We start from the raw sequence: 9,304 nt of genomic DNA, 5'->3' as shown, positions 1-9,304 counted from the left end.
ACATGCTGTTGCCACTGTCTGCCTTTTCTTTTTCATTATAATAAATTAGGACAATGTGATCACTAATGATGAAAGTACATTTTCCTAGGAATGCATAGTGGTTAGGTACTAAACTTTATGGATACTCCAAAACCATAGTTGTAAAAGTCCAGCTTCAGAAAGTAAGAGCAAAACCTCATATTTGTTCCAACCATTCACTAAAGCAGCAGATCCCAATTAGCACCACTCCTCAGCCAGGTAGCTCAGCTAATTACAGGAATCATCTGTTTTAGGCACACATGTAGAACCAATTCATAGTAGGTCTTCTTCTTTCTTAAGCTGGACTTTTACAACTCTGTCCAAAATGCATCATGTTTCTCTGTCCAAAACGCATCATCAATGTGACATCTTTTTAAATAGGCCTATCTGTTATAACTGATAAAAGGGCAATTAGAATTTTAAGATTCACCATTTCTTTTATGTTTCAGAGACATTGCGTGTTGCAGTTACATTTAACTTCAATGTAGTTGCTATATGATGGAGCAGTGATATGATCCTGTCTTCCAGTTGTGCCTCTCTGGAGCTGAAGCCATGCTGATTTTCAGCAGCAGGGGGCAGCAGCGCTGAGGTTGGTATAGACCCATGAAGTGCAAAAAACTGCCATCTTTGGCCATATATGGAGATCTGGGTGTTACAGAATTTGAAGCTAACTACCTATGGCAAGTTTCATTGCAGTTAGTTAGCTCTGGGGTAGCAAAAATTAAAGTGTGCCGTCTTAACGTACTGAAGATCACAGTATCCACTAGAAGGCAGACGACAAAAGTGTGTAGAGCAAGACATCTGCTTTTCCGTCTTCTTTGTCACTGTGAGAGTTTAACAGGTGTGACAATTCAAAATCCCCATGTTATTTTCCCATAGGACAAATCTCAAGATACTGGATCTCCGTATATGGGCAAAGATGGTAGCTTTTTTGTAGGCGAACTTCAGAGGTCTATTGACTCAGACGTGCTTCGTCATCATGGTGTATTCCCCCCATGGCAGGTGGATGGAGGTGCATTTAGAGGTTGAGTTTGGAGCGCCGTCCTGGTGGTGAGGGAGGAATAAAGTCAGGGGGTGGTTCATCCAAGTCATCATCCAGCAGGGGCGGAATGGGACTGGAACTCTGTTCAGGAAGATTGAACAACAACACTATGTTTGTGTTTTTGTTGTGAAAATTCCACATGCATAATAGACTGCTCTCTTTTCAGACCGTGTTGTATTTCATATAACTTTAATCAACTATTGCATGTCCACTATAGAAAATATGTTTATATCTGTTTTGCATTATGAAAGATTCCTCCATATGAAGTGCATAATAAGTTGTTGCATGTTTGCATAGCTTTACCTGGGTGGTCACTGGGAAAATTGAGTTTTTCTGGGAAGTAGGAGGTGTCACTGTGTTTTTTCCATTGCACTGAATTCCTACTGGCAAGCATCACTTAACATTACAATACTGCATTTGAAGCACACAGCTTTCAGAAGAGTAGCTATGGTATGAGAGAGAGACTGCGTGTGAGTGTGTCTGTGTGTCTTTGACGCTCACCTCCAGGCACAGCGGTGTCAGCTGTGTTGATTGGAGGGATCTGTCCTTCTCCCGGGAGGGACCCAGAAGCCCTCTGCTCTGCAGCCTGGTAGTTCCTATACAGCTGCAGACCGTACTGCACAACAAACAGCACAGACAGAAACACCATCACACAAGTTTTTTTTTTAAAGGCTTCATCACTTTATATAGACTTCATACCGTCGCTCTGTGGCAAGTGGGGGAGGGCTCTGTATATGAGCTGTGGCTTGCAGGCTGACCTTGGCGATTCGGATGGAGGTCACCCAGAGACTCAGAGAGTGCTCATCGTCACAGCACAACGTGCGGACGTACTCGGACTCCCTCTGGATCTGAGGGTGCTAAGGGAACACAGGTCAGAGGTCAATCGAGGATGACAGTGTTGGTGGGCAGGAGCAACCACTGGACTTTTTCAGGATTATTTTTCATTTGCAACACAAACAGGGTGCACTGCAGTGTAAATCTTTCATTGAAAAGTATAACAATAGATACAGGGCACACTACAGTGGAAATTTAATCTGTAATTTAAAAGAAGTAATTTTAGCTTATGTCAGTATATCTGTCAGTACAAACCGTGCATCTCTGAAATGTTTCTTGAATTCACACGAAATTAAATGTTTGGGTGTGGGGAAGTATGACACATTGCTCTCAGGGGGCACATTGACACATTGCTCTCACGGTTTTCTGGTTGCCCATGCCAGAAATGAAGCTGGGCCACAGTCGCTCAAGTGGGATGTGCTGAATTCAGGAGGCTGCCGCTCCTGACTGAGAGAGTGTAGCTCTGCTCATTGCCAGCAGATGGCGCACTTGAGGTGTGGACAAAAAAATAGAAGAACCAGGCCATCTGCATCACACTGGTCTGCAGCACATACACTGACTCTGAAAGACTAGACTACCATACCTGAACATCTGAAAACTGTTTTGTAGTCTGTAGCTGAATATAGGGTACTTCAACAACATGACCTATGGGCACTATGAGCACTGTTTACAAGTCAAAGAGAAACGTTTGACATGAACAGAACCATAACCCTTGAACATATGCTTATACTATACTATATATGTTGGTACGGCTGAAAGCATTTGGTATGTTGGCCTTGGAGTGGTTTAAGTCTGAGATAGATCTCGATCGCATATCTGATGTGCATCAGCCCAAATGTGTGTAGCTTACAGGCAGCCATCGGTGTGGATTCACTTCCCCATGAAGGAGGTGAAAGTGAAAAGGTCTGAGCAGAGAGAGAGATTAGAGAGGTGAGAGAGCGAGAGAGTGAGAGAGAGAGAGAGAGAGAGAGAGATTAGAGAGGTGAGAGAGCGAGAGAGTGAGAGAGATTAGAGAGGTGAGAGAGTGAGAGAGAGAGAGAGAGAGATTAGAGAGGTGAGAGAGCGAGAGAGTGAGAGAGTGAGAGAGAGAGAGATTAGAGAGGTGAGAGAGTGAGAGAGAGAGAGATTAGAGAGGTGAGAGAGTGAGAGAGATTAGAGAGGTGAGAGAGAGAGAGAGATTAGAGAGGTGAGAGAGCGAGAGCGAGTGAGTGAGAGGTGAGTCTAGGCGGTGTTTTACTGGAGCTGTCACAGAGAAGCCCTTTACTGCAAGTAGAACCAGCTGCTGTTTCTCATCCACCCCCTATGCCCTAATAAATGAAAACCACAGTGTCAGATGTGTTGAAGTTGCCCCTGGGCCAGACTAGAATTTTTTTATTCCCTCTCTCTCTTTACTGTCTTTTTACGATGATCTTTCTCTACCCCCTATTTTTCTTTCAGGGTGGCAACTTGCAGTAAAAACTCAAATAGGCCGAATTGGACTCCAGATGGGCCTTAAGAGGCAGATGAGAGGCACCAGCCCAGAATGGGTGAAGGGTTGGAGGGAGTCAGTGAACATCTGAGGAAAGTCAGTGCTTTAATGGGATCAAGAGCACTTACTCCACTTCTGAGGAAGTCTATCTGAGGAAGTTTTTTTTTTCTTTATTTGAGAAGTACTTTTGCACTAGGAAATAGGAACATCAATGTGACTATTTGATTGTATGAACAAACGCTGGATTGTTGGAACTGATGTAGAGTTTCATAACCTTTGTTTCTCTAACCTCCGCCCCCTCTCCTCACAGCATCCTATTATGGCCAGAACAGGCCAGACCCCTGAGCTGTCTGTGAACTCCACTGTGGCCCTTGTGTAAAAAGTGTTCTGCTCAGAGCTGAGGTCGGGTGTGCTTTAGCGCTGGGATGTGTGTTGCGCTGGTCACCTTGAGGACGAAGCAGAAGTCAGTGGGGGCTCTGTACTTGTGCTTGTACTCGCGGCTGTAGTACACGTTCACATGCTCGAACTGGACGAAGCACGCCAGGTCACTAGACAACTGCCAAAGGAATGGACATACACACAGAGAAAAGTGTACACACAGGGGACCGAGTCAGAAGACCACCACCCCCATCTTCCCTAGAACACAGTGTTAGAGCATATTTTCTCTTCAAGATTTACAGCATTTGAGACATTTTGTCTACCCCACGCTATTGGATTTCATGGTTCAGTTGTATTCTCATGCTATAGCATACACTCCCAGCAATACTGGACCAGGGGTAATAAATCATCTGAATCAATGGATTATCATCATCATGTGTACACAACACACACACACACACACACACACACACACACACACACACACACACACACACACACACACAAAAACACACTCATCATTCATTCAAAAACACACTATCATTTCTGTCCAAGATCCCCTGTTTTGATAGGCCATATTTAAATGCATGCATCTGGTGAGTGCAGTATACTGTCAGCTTTACACACAGCAGAGGGATTTGTTCTGTCTATGCTAGGTTGTTCTGACCTTAGTCTTTCCCTTTTGCACGTAATAGATGCCAGAGGCTCGTAGTATGAAGTAACGGCGCTTCCAAGCCTTCTTCCCTCTCTCTTTGAGGAATAATGGCCCCTCGAGATCTGGAACGCTGGCCGAGGAGCCCTGAAAGCTCTCCTGCAGGGTGGGGATCAGTCCAGGAGAGGCAGTGTTATGGTGTTGTAAGACTTGGGCAGTACACAGGCCACTGATGCTTTGTATTGCTTTTCCATCTTTCAAACATCATAGGATCAAGCATAAACTACAAATTCTTCTCCTTCCAAAAATGTAATGAATTCCTACTGATGCCTTTTCACATTAAGTGTAAAAAAACATTTGAAGTCAAATTGAGGGTGATAGATCTTGTTTTTTATTTAGCTGTGTTGAGTTTTACGTACCTTTATTAGAATTTGCTTTTCCTTCTCGTTCACTTGAGTCTTTTTCCAGAGGTAAAACATCTGTTAACGAGAGACCCTGACTGTGAGTAAAGCAGGTTTACACTGTCATTCTGCGCATGTGGGGCCTCATTATTCATTCTCTCTGTGTCATTCCCTCCCCCAATGCCATCACCTGGGGCTCCCTGAAAACGGCATATTTCTCCGGTCTCCTCAGGAAGTGCAGCTGGTTTTCCGTGTCCCTACTCCATGTAGACAAATGTTCCACAAGGCATTCATGATCCTCAAATGTTCTTTCTGTTAAAAAAAAGAAAGATTTATCTCTGTACTAATATTATTTTTTCACGAGAAGTGTTTATTATTTCATGGTTGAGTTAAGTGTGACCCCTAGTCAGAAACACTTCCTGTCTCACCGATCTGCAGGAGTGGGTTGGTTTCCCACAGGCTCCAGTCCACGCTGCAGTCACAGTGCGTCTTCTCAAACAGGCAGTCCAGCACGTCGCGCGTCCTCTGACTCTCATCCACCATCAGCGTTTTGGAGCCGCCATCACTCAACAGCACCTTAATAATCAGCTTCACACAGAATCCCCCCCATTTTTTTTTTAAATAAAATAAATAAATAGGGAAGGAAGAAAGGAGAAAGGAAAAAAAAACAGACAACAAAAGAAAATCATGACATGTTTATGTTTCTGTCTGGGTACAAATGAGTAAAAATAATCAAGCACACATGGGTATGTTGAAGATGTTACTACAGGCCTGTACTGGCTCCAAAAGAGCAGACCCCTTGAATGTTTGTTGGGAAAGAGAGAGAGAGAGAGAGAGAGAGAGGGGGGGGGGGGGTAATTTGAGATACCTTTTTAATTTTGGCTTCTTTCAGCTTCTCAAAAGCCATCTTGATCTTTTCTGCCTTTGTTTGTGCTATAGCTTCAATCTGGACGGATTGAACAGATGTATTTGATTAAATCAATCCATAGCATGTATATGCAATTATGATGTATTATTCAGTGGGACTTGTTGAAAAGGGATATGCAAAGGTCTACCATGGTAAAACTTATGTACACAATCTGAGGAGTAACTGCTAGTTCTGAATTCCCTTTGAGAAAACAGATGTGGGTACTGTGATATTCCTTGATTCATTGATAAAATAATTCCAAAGAGGGAAAATTAGTATAGTATATAAGTATAAATAGTATAAAACCATTTGCAGCCAGAGCCATGTCAGTTCCTTTAGACTGCATATTTTATATGGCTATGGCCATTGCATCTCAAAACAATGCAAAAGGCTTTACAGAACATTCATTGACTACTGATTTAACAATAGTACTATTAATCTTCTTCATATCCTCATTGTCATAATGCTCACAGTTAATGTGCAGTAAGTACCACCTCTATGGAGTTCTCACCTCTGACAGTGGAGGTCTGTGTCCTTGAGTGGAGAGTTGCGATGAGGGAACCTCCAGATAGAACCGGGAGGTAGGGGTTGAGGTGAGCCTGCCCGAGCTGCCGGGGTTCTGGGCAGGCTGTGGGGAGGCGCATCTCAGGCTCAGCCTCTCCTCAGCCATGGTGAGCTCGGTGGTCAAGCCGGCCACCAAGGCGTCCAGGTCACACTCCTCCAGCTCGTGCAGAGACTCTGTGAAGGAGTGAGGTGGAGGAAGGAAGAAAAGAAAGAATGCAGTCCAGCTCACATCGGATGGACTACCTACTAAGAGGACAACCACAGCTGACAAGTGTTCATTTGCAGACCTCCTAACTCTCTAGAGCCATGCTGGGGCGTCCAGTACCCAGAACTCTATCAAGTGTCAGCTGCAGCCCTGTACATCACTGTAGGTTTGCAACTCACCCTTCAGGTTGTTGAAGCCAATAGAGGTGATGGCTTCTGTCTCAGAGCTCCTCTGATGTAGAACTGCCTCTGCTTCGATACTCTGTTGAGAAAACATGCTTTGTAAAGCGCTGGGGAACCAAGTGACTGTGAATGATGTCTGCTGTTGATTCAGCTTAGTGTAAACTTTATATAAAATAAGATTGGCTATGACAATAAATCCTTTGCCTTGTGCAGAGCTATGAGAAGCCCAGCAAGTTGAGCACACAAGCAATACTGTAAGCTTCTGAGCATCATCTTGAGCTAGTCAGAATTTCTAAAGTCAAAGCAAACAACTGCACTGTTTTCTGGCCTCATTTAGGTTCAGAAGAAGCCCCAGCATCTCTACCAGAGGAAGTGGATTGGGCTTCCTATAATAGAAAGCAGATAGCCGCCGAGAGCTCAGAACATATGTCTGTATTTATTTATTGCATGCTAATGCGGCCAAAGGGGGGATTTAGCATTGGCCAGTCAGATGGTAGTGTGTTTGGCCTGGAGGATGCACTGGGCTCTTCGTTTGCTAGTCCCAAACCGAGCCAGCACTGAATTTCAACACATGGCGAGCCAGGTTTGAAGGATCAGGCAGCAGTGTGCAGGTCAGTGTGCTGTCTTGTGTGCGGTGTGAGTGCATATCTCACCTGTGACAAGAGATCCATCTCGTCCAACAGGTCACCGAACAGCACGTCCGTTTCAGCCATCTACAAACCAGAGCAATAATAATAATAATAGTAATAATAATAAGTGATTTACATTTGGAACATGTAACACAATAATAATAATAATAATAATAATAATAATAATAATAATAATAACAATAATAATAATAATAATGAGTCAGTCATTATCAGTCATTCCTCTTTGTTGCTGTGGCCATTTATGATCCAATCAGCAACATATCAGAAATATAAATAAGAACATGTGACACAATAATAGAGAAGAATCAGTTATTCCTCTTTGTTGCTGTGGCCATTTATGATCCAATCAGCAACATATCAGAAATACTTAGCAGTATATATATATATATATATATATATATATATATATATTAAATGAACTCTACATGTTACATTACATAACATTTAGCTGACACTTCTTGACCAAAGTGACTTACATATGTCAGCTATATTACAAGGGATCACATTGTCCCCAGAGCAACTGAAGTGCCTTGCTCAAGGGCACAACAGTGGTAGCCAGAAATTGAACCGACAACATTCAGGCTACTGCACGCTAGCCCAGCTCCTTAACCACTACACTACCACCACCCCCCGTGGTGTATAAACCCACATGTATAAATATCCAGTGCACAGATGTGAAAGAACGCAATAACACCTTTGGAGAAACTAGTGACAGCAACAGGTGATCATGATCAGATATCATTTATAGCGTTTGGGCTTGGTATGGAATTTGATTAATTTTCACCTGTAAAAAGTGAAGGCATGAACCTCACCTCCATTAAAGTTTGTCTCAGATGTGTAAACCTACAAAGTTCATTGGCCTAATGACTCCGTGATCTTGGTTCGTTCTTTGATTAGCCTACTAACAAAAAGGCCACAGTGCAGAAACAACCCCTTCTGCTGTAATGAGGTTGAGGGGAGGGCGATCAGGGAGCATTGCTTCCATATGAAAGCGAAAATGGGGGATGTAAACACTGGCCCAGTTTCTCCTTTCAATGAAGCAGCCAAAGTAGTGTGCTACGCCTTTTGTTTTCTCAAGGGGACTGATCAGCCCACACACACACACACACAGACACTTATATGATGAAAGAGACAGATCACCTCATGCAGAATGCACAAACAACTCAGCACCATATAGAAAATACATTTTGTCATGACTCATTTACTCCATCCTCCACAATACCACAGGACCATAATAGCAGCTAAACAAGTGCCTATAAATATACAGGAGACCTTCAAGTTGCTCTTGCTTTAGCTGTGTCTCCTGCAGCGCCTTGATTCATACTTTTCTATCAGACAGCACTATGTACAAGTGCTTGCTGATTGGCAAAACCAGGGGATCACATTCATCATAGTGCAAACTGCCAGCGGCGGGGGCAACAACAGCAGGAGTAGCGGTGGTGCTGAGGAGCCATCATGCTATATGGGGTAGGTACATGTGGCAGCCTGCTCTTGGCAGCTCCATTACAGGCTGCAAGTCTTTACTTGATTACTCTGCTGCAGTGAGCTGCCTGCCTGGCTGCCTGGCTGCTACAACAGACATGTGCATCTAAATGAGGGCCGTCCTAACCCGACCCAAATCATTAACCCTTCAATCAGAGCGAGACAGATATACCACTATTGCATTTCACTTCAGACAAATAACAGAAACAAAAGCCATTCATATCCATACCATGCTTCTGACACATGAAAGAGACATAATTCTTTAGTGAGGTCCCCCCTGAAGTGGTGTTTGAGACCTTTTCTTGTAACTTCAATAATGGAGCAGAGTAAAACGTTGACTGTAAAACGTTGAATAATTCCAGAGAGTTACTCACCTTCTCTGTGGCAAGGGTCTACTCTCCGTTCACTAGAAGACCACCTGTGAGCACCTCCTCTCATTTGCAAACCCAGCGCTCACTGGTGGACTGGTGTAGTTGACAGACCGTCTGCTGAAGTTATCACTGCTTCCTGTGTTTTAAAGA

At 43.6% G+C, this 9,304-nt stretch overlaps 1 protein-coding gene across 3 annotated transcripts; it reads right to left on the bottom strand.

Moving 5' to 3' along the window:
• Positions 1-140: 140 nt before the first annotated feature.
• On the bottom strand, positions 141-9,245 carry LOC121678556 (amyloid beta A4 precursor protein-binding family B member 1-interacting protein-like). 3 transcript variants are annotated; one of them, XM_042058186.1, is made up of 14 exons: positions 9,158-9,245; positions 7,305-7,364; positions 6,649-6,730; positions 6,212-6,438; positions 5,662-5,739; positions 5,222-5,381; positions 4,984-5,105; positions 4,812-4,871; positions 4,408-4,551; positions 3,808-3,918; positions 1,819-1,917; positions 1,562-1,676; positions 1,364-1,443; positions 141-1,141 (listed from the first exon to the last, which is right to left on the bottom strand). In XM_042058186.1, exons 2-14 carry the CDS (start codon positions 7,362-7,364, stop codon positions 1,037-1,039), a joined length of 1,443 nt encoding a protein of 480 aa, XP_041914120.1. In that variant the 5' UTR covers positions 9,158-9,245; the 3' UTR covers positions 141-1,036. The 3 variants fall into 3 exon arrangements, with proteins under 3 accessions (XP_041914120.1, XP_041914113.1, XP_041914128.1); XM_042058179.1 differs by having other exon boundaries at positions 141-1,143; positions 1,360-1,440; XM_042058194.1 differs by having other exon boundaries at positions 1,364-1,440.
• Between the last annotated feature and the right edge of the window lie 59 nt (positions 9,246-9,304).

This window comes from Alosa sapidissima, chromosome 1, assembly GCF_018492685.1.
Source record: "Alosa sapidissima isolate fAloSap1 chromosome 1, fAloSap1.pri, whole genome shotgun sequence".
In the NCBI taxonomy this organism is placed as follows: Eukaryota; Metazoa; Chordata; class Actinopteri; order Clupeiformes; family Clupeidae; genus Alosa; species Alosa sapidissima.
Note: the sequence above shows the minus strand (reverse complement) of the source record. Positions and strands in the feature narration are given on the sequence as shown.